This window comes from Myotis daubentonii, chromosome 18 (assembly GCF_963259705.1).
Source record: "Myotis daubentonii chromosome 18, mMyoDau2.1, whole genome shotgun sequence".
NCBI lineage: Eukaryota > Metazoa > Chordata > Mammalia > Chiroptera > Vespertilionidae > Myotis > Myotis daubentonii.
In genome coordinates, this window is record NC_081857.1 from 33,472,474 (window position 1) to 33,491,914 (window position 19,441).

General features: G+C 49.7%; 1 protein-coding gene across 2 annotated transcripts; it reads right to left on the bottom strand.

Annotated features, from left to right (window-relative positions):
• Positions 1–211: 211 nt before the first annotated feature.
• HMGCS2 (3-hydroxy-3-methylglutaryl-CoA synthase 2) lies at positions 212–18,297 on the bottom strand. Of its 2 annotated transcripts, none has more exons than XM_059674970.1 (10): positions 18,125–18,297; positions 15,887–16,341; positions 13,449–13,574; positions 12,736–12,900; positions 10,871–11,036; positions 8,535–8,705; positions 7,175–7,281; positions 6,488–6,613; positions 4,754–4,865; positions 212–936 (listed from the first exon to the last, which is right to left on the bottom strand). In XM_059674970.1, exons 1-9 carry the CDS (start codon positions 18,226–18,228, stop codon positions 4,759–4,761), a joined length of 1,527 nt encoding a protein of 508 aa, XP_059530953.1. In that variant the 5' UTR covers positions 18,229–18,297; the 3' UTR covers positions 212–936; positions 4,754–4,758. The 2 variants fall into 2 exon arrangements, with proteins under 2 accessions (XP_059530953.1, XP_059530952.1); XM_059674969.1 differs by lacking the exon at positions 212–936 and adding an exon at positions 1,901–2,556.
• Between the last annotated feature and the right edge of the window lie 1,144 nt (positions 18,298–19,441).

The window sequence follows — 19,441 nt, forward strand, 5'->3', positions numbered from 1 at the left end:
TCTCCATCTGGTGGGAGGGCAGCAGGCACAGGTCAGCACAGGTCACGGGGAGCAGTGCAGAAAGTGCTGCAGCAGGAGCCATGAATTCTGTGGAGTCCGGGGAGGAAGCCACTTCGCTGGGGATGGTTTCTCTGAGGTGTTGGGAGGATTTTGTCAGGGGCAGAAAGTGTGAGACGAGGCATGAGAATATTAGGCGAGTTCACAAAGCCAGCTCAGTATGGGTTGGATAGTATATTGGTTTTTTAACAAAGATGATTTTTATGAAACATGACAACAGCACTCGCTCCCTGATCGTACGTTTTTCAGCTTGTGAGGGTTTTCCCGTTAGTAGGGGATGCTGCGTCTCTACCCTGTGCCCGCTTACTTCCGGTTTTGAGGCTGCTGCCTGGGGTTAATGCCTGGCACAGGGCATCTGATTGGCACAGACAGGAGCGAACCCACCACTTGGGCCTCCTCCATGCTGTGGTTGAGCTAAAGGTTGGCAGGACAGCATCTGCAGGGAGCTCAGAGCTGGTCTGTCCTCGCCTCGCTGGAGGGCCTGGGCCTAGACCGGAACAGCAGGACTGACTGAGCAGCTCTGACTTTGCACACAGAGCTCATGGGAGTACCTGAGGCAGGCGGTGAACCTTGTTTTTTTTATTTTTTATTCCTATGCCTTTGAGTTGACAGCAGGTCTCAGTCTTACACAGAGCCTCTTGCACGGAAGACGCTACTTGAGAGCTCTCAGGAAAGGCATCTATTGTCTGCCAGGGATGCCAACCAGACTGAGGGCCCCCAACCAGCTTTCGGAGGGAGCAGGAGCAGGGCCTCAGCAGAGGGATCTGCCAAGGGGCAGCCACAGCTGGTGAAATGGAGCTGAAGTTGAGCACCTGGGAGGGAGTCAGCTGATGCTGGATTAGCGGCTCAAATTGGGGTTTATCTCGGATTTTCTGGTGCCTGTTGGGAAATGAACAAACAGCCTTGGGCAAAGCAAAGTGGGCAGACGGACCCAACCTCTTCCCACAGGCCTAGTGCCCCGTTGTCCCTAGCAACCCCCACCCCTGCCAGCCTGCTCCCACCCATGGAGGAAACTCTCGTTGGGGTGGCTGAAGCAACTTTCTAAAAGGAAATGAATGGCGGCAACGTGGTGTCCACCCCCCAGTCCCAGCCTCAGCTCAGCACCCACCTCCCTGATCCATTGCTATTTTATAAGAGGATCCTGGTGCCCTCACCCAAGGGGGACAAACAGTCCTCTGGGGGGAAAGTTCTAGGTTTCAAACGTGTTTTTTTGGCTGGAGGAGCCAAGACGGAACCTATTACACCCCTCCCAGGTTTATATGTTCAGATGCCACTGGCCAGGCAGGGAGCTTTGATCTGCAAGCTCTCGCAGTCCTGTCTGGCCCCTGACTGCTGGCTCTCCTGGGCGGCTGTCCTGGGTCAGGGAGGGAAGCTGGGCCACCTTGTGTGCTGCACCACTCTCGTCTCCCTGTACCTCCCAGAGAAAAGAAAGGAGGGGAGACCATGCTCAGCCACTCACTGCTGGGGGGCAGGTGCCAGGTCAGGGCAGGAGCCTGGAGGCTCAGCAGGCTTCTCTCCAGGAAACAGAAGAATCCTTCCTTCCTTTTGTGTTTTGAGTATTTAGTTTAATTTAATTTAATGTTAATCCTCACCCAAGGCTAGTTTTCCCACGGATTTTTAGATAGGGAGTGAAAGGGGAGGGAGAAGGGAGGAAGAGAAAGAGAGAGAGAGAGAGAGAGGGAGGGAGGGAGAAGCATCTGTAAGAGAATCGATTGGTTGCCTCCTGCACTCACGGGACTGAGCTGGGGATCCAACCTGCAACTCAGGTACGTGGCCTTGACTGGGAGTTGAACCAGTGACCTTTCAGTGTGCCGGCCGGCGCTCCAACCACTGAGCCAGGGCGTGAATATTTAATTTTATTTTCTTGCTTGTGACTTCTGGGGCCTGGTTGCCTCTCTTGCCTTTAACTTTTATCATGTGATTATATACATTTCAGGTGTATAGCATTGGAATTCGACATCTGTATACACTACAAAGTCATCACGCCCCCACGTCTAGCTATTGTCCAGCACCACACCATCGACCCCTTCCCCCCCCCCCCCCGCCCACGTCTCTATCTCTTTAATGGCACTATATCAGCTGAGTACCAGGTATAAAATTGAGAAATTCACAGAAAACCCAAAGGAAGAATAAAGCTATAACAGCACAGGAATGTAATAATAATAATAATAAAAACAGCTATAACAAACGATAGACGAGTCGTCCGGATCTGGAGACAAGGATCTGCACGTTGCTGGAGGTCCGGGCTAGGCCTCCCTCCATCTCTCTTTTCCACGAAGGGCCCTGGCCCACAGCGCCCGGCGCCCGGCAGGGATGCAGCAGGAGAAGGCATGCGGGCCCCGGAGGGTGGCTGTCACTCCCCAGGGCCCGGGCTGACGGGGACAGCATGTCCAATCCATTCTGTTTACCAGCTAAGAGTGGGTGGGTGGTGGTTTGTTTTGATATGATTCGTGGGCAAAAGCTGTGCTAGCATACTTTTCCCAGGGCCACTCCGTGGAGCTGTGGAATTTAAAGAAGCAAAACAAGGCCATTGAATATTGAGTCTCACCCCGGGCACCCGCCCTCAGCCCCTGCTTCTTGCCCGAGGCAGGGCTGTGCACAGGGGCTCTCGCTCCTAACGGCATCCCGTGGGCTGGCTGGGGTGCTCCACGGTCTCCCCTCCCAGCTCCAAGCCCTGCTGCCTGCCCGAGGTGCCCAAAGCCGGGAGCCAGGGCTGGCAGAGCCCCCTTGACACGGTCTGTCTGAGAGGCCAGCAGGCTGGGCAGGGCCGCGCAGAGGCCCAAAGAGCTTGCCGAGCACTGCCCTGACTCAAAGTCCTATTTCAGCTCCGAGCTCGTTAATGTGGGTTCCTTCCCGGGTGAGTGATGGGCATGAGCAGGCCCAGGGCGCTGGCTTTCTCTCATAGGCACAGTGCGGCCTCAGCCGGAGGGAAGCTGGCCCACCCGAGAGGGAGGGGGCTGGACCCTGAAATTCTCCCTTCAAAATCCCAAATGTCATTCTCTCTCCGCCACACACCGTGAAAAACCCAAATCTCTCTCTTTTTCCCTCCCGCCCTCCCTCCTTCCCCTGCCTCTCTCTCTTCCCCCTCCTCATGACTGAACCAGCTTGGCATACTTAACAGCCCCCTCTTTGCCACTGACCTTCCCTTAAGAACCCTATTTCAAACAAACAAACAAACAAACAAACAAACAAACAAACAAACAAACGTCCGAACTCCCTGGTAGTGTCACCATCTAGTGAACCTGCCTCCTGAGCCTGCCTTCTCACCACAGCCTGCAGCCCCACCCTCCCCGCCTGGCCCCTGACCCCCCACCGAGCAGCTGGCAGGGCTGGGAGGGAGCTGGGGGCCCCCCTCAGCCTGCAGTTTTCTGCTTTATCTCAGAATCTCCTTTATCCCTGGACTTTTCCCTCCTGTCTCCTATTCCACACCCTGCCTTTGGCAAACCTTTTCATTCTTCCCCCTTCATCTACCAAAGGAAGGAAACAATAAAAAAAAAAAAAATCAATTAAGAAAAACCCAGAAAAATATAGAGGAAGTATTTGGGCGTGAGACCGTGTTTATTGAGGTGTATGGGCTGTAAGAGAAATTGCTTCTCACTCTTCTGCGTATCTTACCAACTTGGAAGGCAGATAAACTGAAGGCAGATATCTGGGTCCATGAACTCTAAGATTCCAAATACTTGATTTTTCTTTAAAAAAGCAGCTTAAAAGCCTTGCCGGTTTGGCTCAGTGGATAGAGCATCAGCTCTCGGACTGAAGGGTCTCAGGTTCGATTCCAGTCGAGGGCACGTACCTCTGTTGCAAGCTTGATCCCAGCCCTGGTTGGGGCGTGGACAGGAGGCAACCAACTGATGTGTCTCTCTCACATTGATGTTTCTCTCTCTCTTTCTCAATCTCTCTCTCTCTCTCTCCCCCTTCCTTCCACTCTCTCAAAAAATCAATGGAAAAATATCTGCGGGTCAGGATTAACAACAACATTCCACTTCCTCTGGCCCCATTCCATTCCCATTAAACTCTTCCCTCCTTCAGATCCTGCTCTTATGGATCTGTCCCTACCACACTGCTGTGTGTCTTTTCTGAAGCTATTCATTTTCCTGACTGATTTGGCCCCTTTGTGGTTTTTTTAAAATATATTTTTACTGATTTCAGTGAGGAAGGGAGAGGGAGAGGAAGAGATAGAAACATCAATGATGAGAGAGAATCATTGATCACCTGCCTCCTGCACGCCCCCTACTGGAGATCAAGCCCAAAACCTGGGCATGTGCCCTTCACTGGAATCGAACCCGGGACCCCTCAGTCCGCAGGCTGATACTCTATCCACTGAGACAAACCAGCTAGGGCTGATCTCGCCCCTTTGGAGTAATGAATCCCATAGGTTCAAGGCCACAGCCTGCTTCTCCATAAGGTGCTAACTTTGTTTTATTGAGCTTCTAGGGAGCTTCCTGGCATATGCAGATCAGATAAACACGTTGACTCTCATTTTCACATTGAGATTTAAAAACACACCTCTCCCCCCTGCTCTGGGCTTTCCAGGGCAAAGAGTCCTAGTGTTTTTCTTGGTCTTTATGGCACAAACTCCCCACCTCTGACCATGTTGGGAGCTACAAACCCTCCTGGGCCTAGTTTCACCATCAGAACTGCATCTGTTTCCCGGGGGAAAACGTTCCTGCTGCCAACCCTGCAACATTCCACTCACCACCTTCAGACCGGACAGCGGGCATACTTTCGGCGATGCAGCTCATCCACTCTCTCCAGGTACCAGGTGCCTGGGAAAAGGCTGGTGGTGTCAGCAGGGGGTGAGAAATTCACTGTGGGATAAGGAGAGGAGGCAAGACTCAAGACGAGCTATATGCAATTGGGGAAGAGAAAATAGTAACAGGGACGCCTACAGCTCCGAGGGACGCTCTCCTGGCTGTGTTGCAAGGGGCTGCGAGGTCACCTCTATGCCCAATAGAGCACTGGACCAGCAGGAGGACCAGAAGCAGAGCACGTGCATAGGTCCTAGTCCATAGTCTCTAGTCCATAGGTCCTAGTCCACAGTCTCTAGTCCATAGGTCCTAGTCCATAGTCTCTAGTCCATAGTCTCTAGTCCATAGTCTCTAGTCCATAGGTCCTAGTCCATAGGCTCTAGTCCATAGTCTCTGGTCCATAGGATCTAGTCCATAGGCTGGGCTATTAGGAATTTTATTACAGGAGTTTGACATTCTCCTTCAGTAAACATGGCCTTCCTCCACTGACACAGTCACCACGTGCTTTTTGGGTCAATGGGACTTAGCTTGAGGTGTACCTCAGAGCTTCCCTTTTCCTACCAGACACTTTCTTCTGCACCCTAAGCCCTCTGGCCCTGGTTTATTATAGTATTTCAGTGTTTTGTCCATGGATGTTCATCTCAGAGGTCCTATTTTTATTTTTATTGTTTTTTTTTTTCTTTGCTCTATCATGTCCCCTGTTCCAGATAAGATTGATGGCTGCTCCACCTAGGTTTTCTGGAACATTCCAAATTCCATAGGTTCTGTCCCCCTTTCAGACCACGGTACAAACCATGTATCTCAAGATTTGCTTCAGAAAATACGGTTACTGTGGTTTAAACATCACCAGCTGGTCTCTCCAGTCATATCTCTAGCTTTGGTTTAATTTTCTTTTGTTGCTTTGTGGGGCCATATTGGGTTTTTAGGTTTCGTACAGTTGGGTGGAGACAGTCAAGTTTGCTCCAAACTTATTTTAATGCACTCATTTATTTAATTTGTTTGGCAATTCTGCAAAATTGGCATGATTTTATTTTATGTTTTTATTGACTTCAGAGAGAGGAAGGGAGAGGGAATGAGAGAGCGAGAAACATCGATGAGAGAGAATCATCCATCAGCTGCCTCCTACATGCCCCCCACTGGGCATCAAGCCCCCAACCTGGGCATGTGCCCCGACTGGGAATCAAACCATGACCCCCTGGTTCATGGGTTGATGCTCAACCACGGAGCCACACCAGCCGGACAGAGTTAGCATGATTTTAGACAACTGAGAAAAGTTCAATAATTTTCCCAAAGAGCAAGAGCTGGTGAGTGTCACAGGTCAGTTTAATTTGAATATCTAGCTCCAAAGTCTGGGTTCTTTCAACTGTTGCATAGATAGTATTTTCAAAGACCATACATCTGGCTTGCGTGGGGCTCCCCTGCTCCCTCCGTACCCCATTTTGGTGGTTAACTGGACTGGGAAGCCACATGCTGACTGCTACCTTGCCCCACCTCTGTCTTTTGCTTCCCCACCCCATTCTTGCCCCTTGGCACCTAACAGATCTTCTCCCAGTCATATCTCAGAGGCATCTTCCCCTTGGCCCGCTATACGCTGGACCTCTGATGAATTCCTGGCTCTCAGCTACCGGCCTAGAATCTGAGAAAAACCGCCTCCTCCTCCTCTCTTCCTGCCCTTTCCTTACCCTTGTGGAAGAATTGTTCTCTTTGGTCCATTATTTCTGTGAACTCCTCAGGAGACATGCGCTTCCGGGAGTCCAGGCGTTTTGGCAGGTCTGACAGACTAGAGACCAGGTTTGCCAGGGGGGAGCCTGGGAAGCAAAAGCAAGATTGATAAACCGGCTTCCTTGTCATTGTCACTGCTACCAGCCACCAGCCCAGTAACAGCAAGGGTCTGTGGGAGCTCCAACCTGCGGGGACAGTGCCCTGTGTGTGTCCTGGAAGCCAGGAAATGATGAAAGCCAGCAAACACGATGCTGGCAAAACACAGGGGCAGACCCTCATCTAGTCAAGGTACATCTCGCGCAGCGTTTAGATGCGTGACTTTCACTGCCTTCGTCACAAAGTGATCAACAGCTGTTTACTGGGTACCTCAAATCCGCCCATGTCTCTTTAACCAGCTGCAACCAAGCCATCCTTACTCTCACCTGCACTATTTGCTGGACCAGCTTGACTGGGTTCCCCAAATCTACCTTAGTGCCAGGGCAGCGCTTCAAATACACAAATCAGGCAGACCTGCTCCATGGCTTAAATCCCTTTAGGGGTTTCCTTTGTTCTTAATCACACTCTTCAGTGGGGGTGGGAGCCTCCCTGGCGGAGAGGCAGAACATTCTTTCTTTTACCAGAAGCACCTGGTAGAAAGACAGACTCACCCGGAGAAGCATCCTGGGACGCGCGAAATGAGAAGAAACTTGCTGCCAAGCCTGAGCCGTAGGAGAAGGCGCCGATCCGGGAGCCGGCCAACTCTTGGGCAGAGTGACTGCAGGGGAGGGAATCAAAACCCAGAACGTGCACCGGCATTGTATCCTGTGCTCCTCATACACAACCACCCATTGACTCAATCTAGTTCACCTCTTGCCACTGGAAATGGGCTCCCAGCACCCACACAAAGAGAGAGGGACAGGCCCCGGGGACAGGCCCAGAAGGAGAAAATATGCTGAGAAGGAAGCAGCTAAAATCCAAGGTGCAGCTGGCACAGGGAGTGAAGAGGAATTTCGGGGTGTAAAAGGAGCTTCTTCCCACCCCTGAAGACAAGGTGAGTTCAGTGAAGTCTGAAGGCATCTCCGAATGGAGACCAGACCACTAGACTCACCTGCAGGCTTCTACATTGACTGGTAGTGCTCTCGTCCCCTCATTAGCAATAATTTCACCAAGTTTGCTTATTTATTTATTTTAAAATATGTTTCTCTTGGTTTTTAGGGAGAGAGGAAGGGAGAGGGATAGAGAGATAAACATCGATGAGAGAGAAACATCACCGATCAGCTGCTTCCTGCATGCCCCCTACTAGGGATCGAACCAAGTGATCTCTTGGTTCATGGGTTGACACTCAACCACTGAGCCACACCACCTGGGCAATTTCGCCAGGTTTATATATATGCATCTCCTAGATTATATGCATGTACTATATATAGTACATGTATTTCCTTCTAAACCTCACAATGTAGAATGTCAATAGAAATAACAATTAACATTTGAGCATCTGCTGAGTGTTATTACAGTTCTAATTGCTTTAGACATTTAACACTCATCAAAACCCAACGAGGTACATCACGTTGTTGCACATATTTTATAGATGGGGAAAGGCAGGCACATAGAGGTTAAGTCTTTTCTCAAGGTCAAAGTTAATAAGTGGTAAAGAGATTTGAACCTAGATTGGGGACTCTAAAACTAGACTCTCTTAACCAGGAATCTTTACTAAGTATAGAGATTTTAAGTGGATGAGATAAAAATATGCATAAAAGTTCCTCTGTTTTCTTGCTGCATAGAGTAGCTCTTGCACATCCCCTGACATAATACATGAACTTCACTTTGGAGATGACTGTTTAATACTGATTGTAAACCTCCTATACACACCTTTAGAATAAGGTTCTTTCACCTCCCTCCATCCCTTCCTCCCTCCCTGCCTTCCTCTCTTCCTTCTTAAAAAAAAATTCTGAACCACAAGAGGACTCAGGCTTGGTTGACCCCTGAGGCCACGGGTGGGTTAGGAGGTGGGCCTGACGCAGTACTCACTGGGACAGAAGTGAGGCCAGGCACCCATACAGGGAGGAGGTGTACGTGTTCCCATTGTGCGTGGAGAGGTAAAGAGAGGCCTTGGTTTTCTTGTTGAACATGTCCAGAGAGGCCTTCAGGAGAGCTTTGTCCATGTCCTTGTTGGTGTAGGTGTCTTCCAGCTTTAGCCCCCTGTGAGGCAGCCAGAGGAACAGGCCAGGTGAGAGCCCCAGGAGGGGAGGGAGGCAGCTCTGGAGGGAAGTAACGCTCTGGAGCAGCGGTCACCAACCTTTCGGACCTCATGGACCACCAGTGGTCCACGGACCACCGGTTGGTGACCGCTGCTCTTGAGAGAAGACTCCGGGGCACATGTTTTTTGGTTTTGTTTGTTTTTTCAAATAATTCTTCATTGTTGAAAGTATTACATATGTCCCTTTTTCCCCCCATTGACCCCCTCCAACCCACCCCCTCTTTCCCCTCCCTGCCCCAGGCCTTCTGTGTCCATGGGGTATGCATATATGCATTCAAGCTCTTTGGTTGATTACCTCCCCCGCACCCACCCCTCCCCCTTCCCTCTGAGATTCCACACTCTGTTCCATGCTTCCATGACTCTGGGGCCATTCTGTTCATCAGTTTATTTTGTTACTTAGCGGGGCACATGTTTGTATTATAGCATATTTAGAAATACAGAAAAGTGCAAAGATGAAGATGTCCCTAATAGTCTACCATTCAGAGAGAGCGCTTAGGTCATATATTTTGTGGGGGATCTATCTCTACCTTCATACAGTTTATTGGAAAATAAAACCATTCTTACATTCCGTTTAGCATGCATCCTTAACTGGTTTTCTCTGTGGCAACAGATCACCTTCTACGACAGTATTATAAGGGCTGCAAGAATGGGTCATGACAGCATTGGCCCTCCATTGGCCCAGCTCCCATTCCTATCCTCACCAGTTAAAACACTACTCAGAAAACCTACATTTTTTTTTTAAACATGTGGAATCACTGAGCCAGAAGCTATGCATATCGTTAAGCCCTATATCCCCTGTTTTCCTATTACTCCCCAAAACCCTTGTATCAATATCCACTAATTGCCCCATTTTCCCGTAGCCTCGTCAATTCTGGGCATTCCAATTTCAAAAAGGCCGCACAAAGAACATGGTAATCTGTTCAACTTTGTTACCAATGAGCATGCACATTTAAAAATATGATTCTGTGCATTTCTTCTTTGAGGAAATTCCTTATCCATATCCTTGGCTCAGTTTTCTACTAACGTGCTTATCTTATTATTGACGAGATTTCATATATTAAATATATTAGGTTATTATCTTTGTATGTTCGAATGCTTTTCATGGAGCAGTTCCCGTAAGCGGTGTTTGTGCTCATGTTGGTGTTTGTTAGTGGCTGGGGCAGTAGCAGTTTGCAATAGGGGCAGCTATTGCTGGCATATTACGACCCCTGAACAGGGACCAAGAAGAGAGGGAGCGTTCTCTTCCTAGTGGGGGCTCTCTGTATTGAAGATTCATTTTGTTCCTAAATATCTTGGAGTCGTGCATCCATAAATGGCATCCTTTCTGCCTTATTGACCTCTAAGAGGGTGAGCTGGACTATCTCGGTTTTGTAGATGGGGGAATGGAGGCAACAAGCAAGGCATTGCTGGAGTCCACGGTGAGTGAGAATTAGGCTGGACACTGGCTGAGCTGCTGTCGTGTACGGGGATTGTTTCTGGGTGTTTCTGTCCATATGAACCGTGAGAGCCTCTAGGCAGAGCGCATAGAGTCACCCTTGCTTGTGTCCCTAGAGTTTAGTGAGATGCCTGGCACAGAGCTGACGTTCATCGATGTTTACTGGCTGCATGATTAGCCACGCCCTCGTTCCCCTTTGTCTAATTCTCTGAAGCTCCTTATAGTCCCATGATCCAAGTTGATGGCAAACTCCCTGTGCTCCTGAGATAAAGGTGGAGGACCCTATGTGGACATTAACCCACTAACCCACGCAAGACGTGGTGTCATTTCTGTTGTTCGAGGAGTGTCCTTTCCCCCCACAGGAGTGGCTGGTGGTCCAGACTCAAGGCTGGGGGAAGCTTCCTCCTTCCTCACGCCTCCTGACCCTCTAGGCCAGCGGTTCTCAACCTGTGGGTCCTGACCCCTTTGGCGGTCAAACGACCCTTTCACAGGGGTCACCTAAAACCATCCTGCACATCAGATATTTACATTATGATTCATAACAGCAGCAACATTACAGTTATGAAGTAGCAACGAACATAATTTTATGGTTGGGTCACAACATGAGGAACTGTATTTAAAGGGCCAGAAGGTTGAGAACCACTGCTCTAGGCTCTCCACAAAGAGACTCACCTGAAGGCCTCCAGCCCCTTGTAGCGGCCGCTCTGAGTGTCGCTGCTAGCCGACAGGAAGTCATTGTACATCAGGCGAGCCAGCGATTTCTGGACCAGCTTGCAGAAGGGTGAGTGGAAGATCATGAACTGTAAGTCATCGAGAGTGAAGGTGCGGTCGATGCCAGCTGGGAGGAACGTGTAAAAACAAGGAGGTGACATGATTGATAGCTAAGCCACTGAGACCCTGGCTCCGATATCTAACTGCCGAGGGACGCCGGGCCCCGCCTCCAGCAAACACGCCCGAGGTTTGCTCCGTCCCCGTGCAAGCACTTAACTAAACACCCGGCTTACACAGAAAGAAGGGAAAGAAACAACTAGATGCTTCCTGTCTGCTATGGCCAACCTCTGTGAAAGCGAATTCCTCCCCATCAACCTTGTGTCCTATCATTTTCTCTCTTGTCCAGAGGAGGAAACAGTGTCTACAAAATACAGAGTTAAGTTACGTGTCCAAAGACACAGCTCCAAAATGGTTGGCTCTGGATTCCTGTTCTGATGCCTCTCACTCTACACTTCAGACAGTTTCTCTGAATAGCGGTTTGCAGTGGATGACAGAGGCGGAGGTCCAGGTTGGCTCCTCGCCTGTGGGGAGCAGCTGGGCAGCTGGCATTTCACCCACTGCAGGGGGAGGGGCAAGAAGTGGCTGCTTGTGCCACCCCTACAGCATCCATGCTCTGACGCTTCAGCACCTGCCTTTTCCCTCACTGAAACCTGCCGTTTGCAGGTGCCCACCTGGGCATGGCTAAACAGGTCAGAACCCTTTTTATTTTTAAAAAGTAGGTTTCTCTTGCCCTGGCTGGTGTGGCTCAGTGACAGAGCCTTGGTCCTCACAGGTTGTGGGTTTGATTCCCAGTCAAAGGCATGTACCTGGGTTGTAGGTTTGTTCCAGGGCTGGTTGGAGCGTGTGTGGGAGGCAACCAATCGAGGTGTCTCTCACATCAGTGTTTCTCTCCCTTTCTCTCTCTCTCTCTCTCTCTCTCTCTCTCTCTCTCTCTCTCTCCTCCCTTTCATTCCCTCTAAAAAAATCAATGGAAAAAATCCTCATGTGAGGGTTAACAAAAAAATAAAAGTAGGTTTCTCTTTATTTCTAAAATAAAATTTGTTTCTTTTCTGATTTTGAAAGCAGTACATATATTTTTTAGAGGACCATTTAGAAACTGGAGGAGAAAATAAAGTCAACTTGTAACACTACCATCTGGGGAGAACCCCTGACAACAGTATACTGAAGACACAGGCAGCTTTTCCAACACCAAGCTGACTTCAGAAGGTGGCAAACGACCAACCAGGAGTCCCGTCACTCCTGACTTCAGCAGCAACAAATGCTGGGCCCAGCAGGATGTGGTTACTCAGACTCACCACAGTCCCTCCCCAGGTGGCTGACACCTGCTGGTTTCATACTGGTGGCTTTGGCCTAGATTGTTTATTTAGCTCAAGTTAGAGGCAATGTCATACTTGAATTTGAATGACTTCCCATTGGACTTGGGCATGGACCCAGGGAAGGTGTAAGAAGAAGAGGACATGAAACAATTCTCTTAAAAATATTTTTTTTAAAAATTGATTTCAGAGGGGGAGAGGGAGAGAGAGATAAAAACGTCAATGATGAGAGAATCATTGATCGGCTGCCTCCTACAGGCCCCCTCTGGGGATCAAGCCAGAAACCTGGCTGGGCATGTGCCCTGACCTGGAATCAAACTGTGACCAAGACCAGGCGGAAAAATCCTCTTGAGATCACTTTCCGAGGAGAGAAGAGGCCTTGTCTGAAGCTTTTAGGACAAACTCCTGGCCCCGTGTGCATAGCGCCCCCTTTCTGCCCCCTGAGCCCCGTACCTTGTTTCCACTGGTTCTGGATTTTCTGGCGGTAGACTGTGTAGCACCGGTCCAAGGCCCGGATGTAGCACTGGATGGAGAGCTTCCCGTCCACCATTGGGTATTCCGAAGCCCCATCTGGTTTGTAGAAATCGTATACGTTCTCCATGTGGGTTCCCCGCAGCCCTGGCAAGACACACAGTGGGATTCAGTGACTGCGCCGAGCAGCCCGCATGGAGCAGAGAGGATGGGAGAACTCTTACAGCTCCCTGGTCTCTGTCTGTCTCGGGCCCACACACTCGGGCCCACTCAGCGTCCCTCACATGTTCAAAGCAGTAGAATATGATTCATGCTTGCCTTTCCATGCCTATCTGGGCTGAACAAAATCTGGAATAGATGCCAAAAGTCTCAAAGGGAAGTCTTACTTTCCACCCAATAATCATCTTTCATCTTCAACTGCCAGTTTATGTCCTTGCTAACAGCATCACCCCCATTTATTCCATGCATCCCTGTCCCAACGTGTGATGGCGCAAAAGATGAACCCCTCCATCCCTCTCATCCCTTTCTCCCTGCCCTCTGCTCCCCAATCCCCCTTTAGACCGCAACTGACATCCTCAAATCCACCCTCAGCCCCGCATAGTAGGTACGCCATGCCCATTTGGGGTCAGGAGCTATGCATTTGGCCGTGCCGTGCACCGTGTTTGGGCACCATGCACCTGCAGGTTACTACAAACCTCTCTCAAGGACCAGCGGGGCCTCTGGCCCAATCAGCATCGCCACGGCTCCGGCGCCTCCTGTGGGGCGAGCGTTGCCGCTGGGATACACTGCGATGTCTCCACAGACCACCATTGCATAGCGACCTGCAAGGAGAGACCAGAAATAAGTATCATCACCGTCAAGTCTCAGTAGACTGAGCGCCTCCCGTGTGCCAGGCACGATTTTAGGTGTTGGAGATAGACTGGCAGACAAAACCCAAAATCCCCGCCCCAGGGAGCCTGGGTTCTATGAAACCCCTCGTGACACATTGGAAATGCAAAGTCAAAACTCCGAGTCCAGGTGCTGTAGCTGTAAAACGCTCGCTCACTCAGAATTCTGTTTCTGAGTTCCATGAGCAGTTTCTTAATGGGCACTTTTGGAGGTAATGTAGCTTGGTGCCCATCCCCTTCAGCACTCTGTGGCTGAAATTCCTTCCACAGAAAGCCAAGGGGTAGCGAGGGAAACTAACATTTGAAAGACTAGCTAGACATTAGTTAGCCTCCAGGAATCCTGAAAGCCACCCAATGAGGCCGATAACATCTACACTGACAGGGGAAGACACTGCCTTCCAGAGAGGCCAAGTCACCTGCTAAGCTCTCACACCTGGTGAACATGGCATTGGATAGTCCAGCCCAGTTCTGTCTGGATCCTAAGCCATGTGCTCTGAACAACTTGATTATAGTATTTTTATTGGGAAGAGGGTTTATGTTGAGGAAGCACATTTAATGTATATGATCATAGTTACTACCTCTATAACAGTGAGACTATTACTCAATGAATAATTGTCTTGGCTATTATTTGTTCCACTTTCATCTGATAGTACTGCTCCCCATTCCCCACCCCAAAAAGCACACCAAACTTGAGCTTCAGGGGACACGTGGTAGTAATTTTACCATCTATCTGCTCCGTAAGGAAGCCCCTAGGATTTACTCCAGGGCTGGGTACATTGGGGCCTGAAGCACTGAAATCACTGTCCAGAGCCACACAGCTAATAGATGGTACAATAAGGATTCAGTCAGGATTCAGCCCAAAATTCATCGAAACCCGAGAGCCTTCTCTTAAGAACTATAACAATGCCAATCCCAACAAAAAATTATTTCCCCACAATATCTATATATCTATGTCTATATCTTTGTCTCTATTTCTATCATCTATCTATCTATCTATCTATCTATCTATCTATCTATCTATCATCTATCTGTCTATCTATCTATCTATCTATCTATTATCTACCTATCGATCTATCATTTATCTGTATTTAGAAGCCATTAAGGAAAAAGAAATCAGTAAATCTCACCACTTAAAAATTAAAATCTTCAATCAGAAACAAACTCAAAAGACAAACTGGGGAAGTATTTACGATACTTATAACCAACAAAAGGCTATTTTTCCTCTTTTATAAAAAGTCTCATAAAAAAGACAAAGAATATAATAGGGAAATGGCCAATAAATGTCATAAAAATATTCAAGTTCTCATAATGAAAAAAAGGCAAATCAATGACACTATTATTTTACTTATAATATCGACAAAGATTAGAAAGTCTATAATATGTATCGTAGAAATGTACGTTTGTACAACATTTTGAAGAGCAATTGGGCACATTCTATTAAACTCTTAAACCAACACAACACAACATATCCTGCAATTCCATGTCTAGAAATCTAGTCTTCCCACACATTATCGCAAGCATGCAAAACTTGTACAACACTCATGAAAACAGGATTGATCACTGCACAAAACTTGCAACAATCTAAATATCTGTCAATATGAGCTAATTCAGTAAAGTTTGGCACATGGATGAATAGCGTATTATGTAGTGTTTAAAAGAGCAAAGCAGACCTTATGTATATTGATATAGAATGACCTCGAGGACATCATAGAGATGTTATACATATCATATGTATAATGTTAAAAACGAAATCTGAATAGGTAAGTTGTACTTGCAGGTACATAGAAAAATCTGGAAGAATACACAGAAACTGTTAAATTCTGGAAAGTGGTAATAAGGCGTCCAAAGGGAACTTTTTTAAAAAATCACTTTACACACTTTTGTGTATGTATAATGTTTTTTTAAGTATAATTTCCAATTACTTTCATAAAAAAAAAAAAACACCAAGAAACCCAGCCAGCATGGCTCAGTGGTTGAGCATCGACCTATGAACCTAGAGCTCATGGTTTGATTCTGAGTCTGGGCACATGCCCAGGTTGCGGGCTCGATTCCCAGTGTGGGGCATGCCTGAGGCAGGCGGTCAATGATTCTCTCTCATCGTTGATGTTTCTGTCTCTCCCTCTCCCTTCCTCTCTGAAATCAATAAAAATATATTTTAAACAAACAAAACAAACAAAAAAAAACCCCTGAGTGTTCAGCCTCCCACCCCAGCTCCTTCCTTACATCAGACCCCTGGCAGCACATACCATCCCAGGAGCTGGACTCCATCCAGTTGGCCGCATTGAAGAGGGAGGCAGTGCCCCCGTAGCAGGCATTGGTGGTGTCGATGCCCTCGATGTCCGTGTTGCCCGAGTCCTGGAAGAGCTCCATGAGCACTGTTTTGACAGCCTTGGACTTGTCGATGATGGTCTCGGTGCCCACTTCCAGCCGGCCGACCGCGTCCCACGGGAGCTTCGTGCGCTCCATCAGCTGCTGCACCACCGTCAGGCACAGGGAGTTGATGTCCTCCTTGACGGAGCAGAAGCCCATGCGGGTTTGGCCCAGGCCCACAGTGTACCGCCCTGCTTCCACATTGTTGTACTTCTCCAGGTCTGTTTGGTCCACGTACTGGGCTGGGAAGTACACCTCCAGGGCCAGGATGCCCACGTCCTTCGGCCAAGAACCCGTTTTGGCCAAGGGGACAGCAGGGACTGTAGAAAACCTGCAGGGGAAATAACGAGCAAAATCCCACTGATGGTCTCCAGCCAGTTTCCTCAGAAAACCATACAGTCCTGGCTGGTGTGGCTCCGTTGGTTGGGCGTCGTCCTGTGCACCAGGAGGTTGCAGGTTCGATTCCCGGTCAAGGGCAGTGGCCCCGGGGGTGGGGGGTGGGGTGATTGAACAGGTAAGGATACCTGGAGTGGAGAGCGAAGGGCAGAGGGAGACGACACCTGAGAGAAAGAGGCGGGACCACGAGGTGGAGGGCACCAGTCTTCCTTGGTGTTAAAGGCCGTGAAGCGCATGCTGAGATGGGGGAAGCTCTTAGGTTGCCTTTAGAGCCGATGCAGGTTGGATTAGGGAGGATAGACAAATAGGGAAAAGAACCCTATAGAGAAGATTCTCAATGCTGGCCAGGCCCCGGAAAGTGGGGATTAGCTGTGAGACAAGGGAAATGTGGCCGATGTTGCCAAGATCTTGGCCCGAGAACGTCAGAAGGAGGGGCAGGTTGGTGAGGACTGAGGTTGGCTTCTTGGTGGGCGGCCAAAGGCTGCTTATTGAAACAGGCCAACCCACGTCAGTGCCTTTTTCGCAAACACCAAAACAGGTGACATTCGGAGCTGGGACATTGGACCTGTACACGGTGGGTGGGGGAGAGTGTGGACAATGGTGGAGAGTCCAAAAAAAATAAATAAATAAGAAGGCTAGAGAGCCTCACCTGCCCCCCACACCCATCCTCCCAGCTCCCCAGGTGCCAGGCAAGGGGAGGCACCAGATCGAAGTCGTTTCCCAGAGCACCCAGGGAATGCAGTGTAGAAGTGGCAGGAAAGAAAGGGCTACTGCCAGGGTGCAGGGTGGCTCCGGGGTCCTGGGGGACTGGCTGTAGCTGTGTTCCCATCCATGCTGGGAGACGTGGGCCAGACTGGGCAAGTTCACAAAGAAAGGCAGAGAGCATAGGTGCTTCTGCGCACAGGCAGATTGCACATACGTGCACACTCACATGCACACGCACATGCACACGCACACGCACACACATCTTTACATCCCCTTTTGCCCTTCCATGCAATCAGAGGATCGAGAAAAGCACCGGCTACCCTTGTTCCTTTTGAATCTTGCTGCAGTGACTTGGAGCAGCTGGGTTTGCTAACACTGCCGTTGGCACAGAATCCTGAAGGTCTTGACAGGGGCTGTGGGCAAAGGTGGGGATGGTGACCCTCGCTGGTTTGGCTCAGGGGACAGAGCGTCGACCTGCAGGCTGAAGGGTCCAGGTTTGATTCCGGTCAAGGGCGTGTACCTTGGTTGCAAGCTCAATCCCTGGCCCCGGTTGGGGCGTGTGCAACCAATCAATGTGTCTCTGTCACATCAATGTTTCGCTCTCTCCCTCTCCCTTCCACTCTCTCTAAAAATCAATTGGAAAAATATTCTTGGGTGAGGATTAACAACAACAACAACAACAACAACAAAAAGGTGGGTATGGTGGAGGGGAGAATGCTGTGGGCCCCAGTGCTGATTCCTCCACAGCTGGCGCAGCTGGGGGTGTGACAGACGCCCTCATTCAGAGTTCGAGACCCTGGGACTCCAGCTGGGAGGGGCTGTCCCTTTAGAGATGAGGAACCTCAGGCCCCAGAGGTTAACTTGCGTAGCTAAGGCTGTGCACAAGCCTTGCCAACCTCTGACTTGGGTTCTGTGGGCTTTTCCTTGTGGCGGGAACCTCTGCCTACCTTCTGCTGGTTCTGGGACACGTCCCTGCGAGTGAGCTGGACAGTCCCTGGGAGCCGCGGACTCACCTGTGGTGGGCGGCGGGGAGAAGGCGGGTGAGCATAGCAGGTGCTCCCTGGAGCACCCTCTTCAGTTGCAAGACCCGCTTGGCGGGAGTCAGCAGCCGCTGCATTTTCAGAGGAGCGAGCAGACAGCCAGCAGTTCACAGTCCAGGGGAGAGGTGCCCGGCAGTGCCCCAGCCGGCTTTATAGAGCCCCAGACTCCTGCCCCCAGAGGGCACTCCCCTGTTTATCAGGGCTCAGCTGGCTGCCTAAACTGGGCCAAAGGTCTCAGAGCAGCAGCAAGTCAAAGGAAAACATCCTCCTACTCCCTACTGGCAGGGAGTGGTCCTGCTCCCGGGCACGTGCAGGAGTGGGTAGGTAGCTCCCACCCCTCCTTTCTCGGGCTGTGGCAGCCTGATGGGTGCCCAGCCACCGCGCAGGGGCTGATGTTCCTGGTACTGCATCCTAAGGTAACCACCTGGCCTGGCTCCTCATCTGAGTCCCTCTCACTTGGTGGTCCAGAATGCTCCCTGTGGAGTGAGCTGTTATTATTTTAATGTATAATATGCATAATAAGAAAAAATCTTCCAAAACCACAAGGAATGAATCTTTTAATAGTAGCCCTTTAAGTAGTTGCCAGTGGGTATTGGCACATAGGCAAAGGGCTGGCATAAGCAAGGGTGTGGAGCCCGCTTGATTTTTCCTATCCTTTTTTTTTTTTTAAATCCTTGCCTGAGGATATGTTTTTATTGACTTTAGAGATAGAGGAAGGGAAAGGAAGAGAGAGAGAAACATCAGTGTGAGAGAGAAACCTCAGTCGCCCCAACTGGGGATCAAATCTGTAACCTAGGTGTGTGTGCCTGCATCTGAGCCGCTCAACGTGGCTGAAGAAAAACACAACCCGTAGTGACTGATTCGCTCTGCATTTGCCACCGCACATTTGGGGGAGGGGAGGAGGGGCCCTCAGCAGGCCGGGCTCTCACCGCTGCACCTCCCTATCCCGCTCTTTCCTGCACTCACTTGCAGATTCTGCTGTGGGAGGGAAGAGCAGACGGTGCCAGGGTTTGGTTAGTGGTTAACCAACCTCTTACTTGGCAGGACTTGCCTTTTCTGATTGCCTGGGGCGACATTCAGACCCACAGTTTTGTGAGGGAGGCGTCTGAGGCTTATAGGTAATAGATGGTTATCTAATTAAGGGAAAGGTCCTGAGAAAAGTAGGGGAAAGGGTGTGGAGTCTGATGGAATTTCTCAGAAGAACCACACTGAGCACTGACTGGGTGTTTTGCTGTCTCTCCATTGTCACCATTCCAGGTGCGGCCTTGTGTCTACGATGTCATGCAGGGA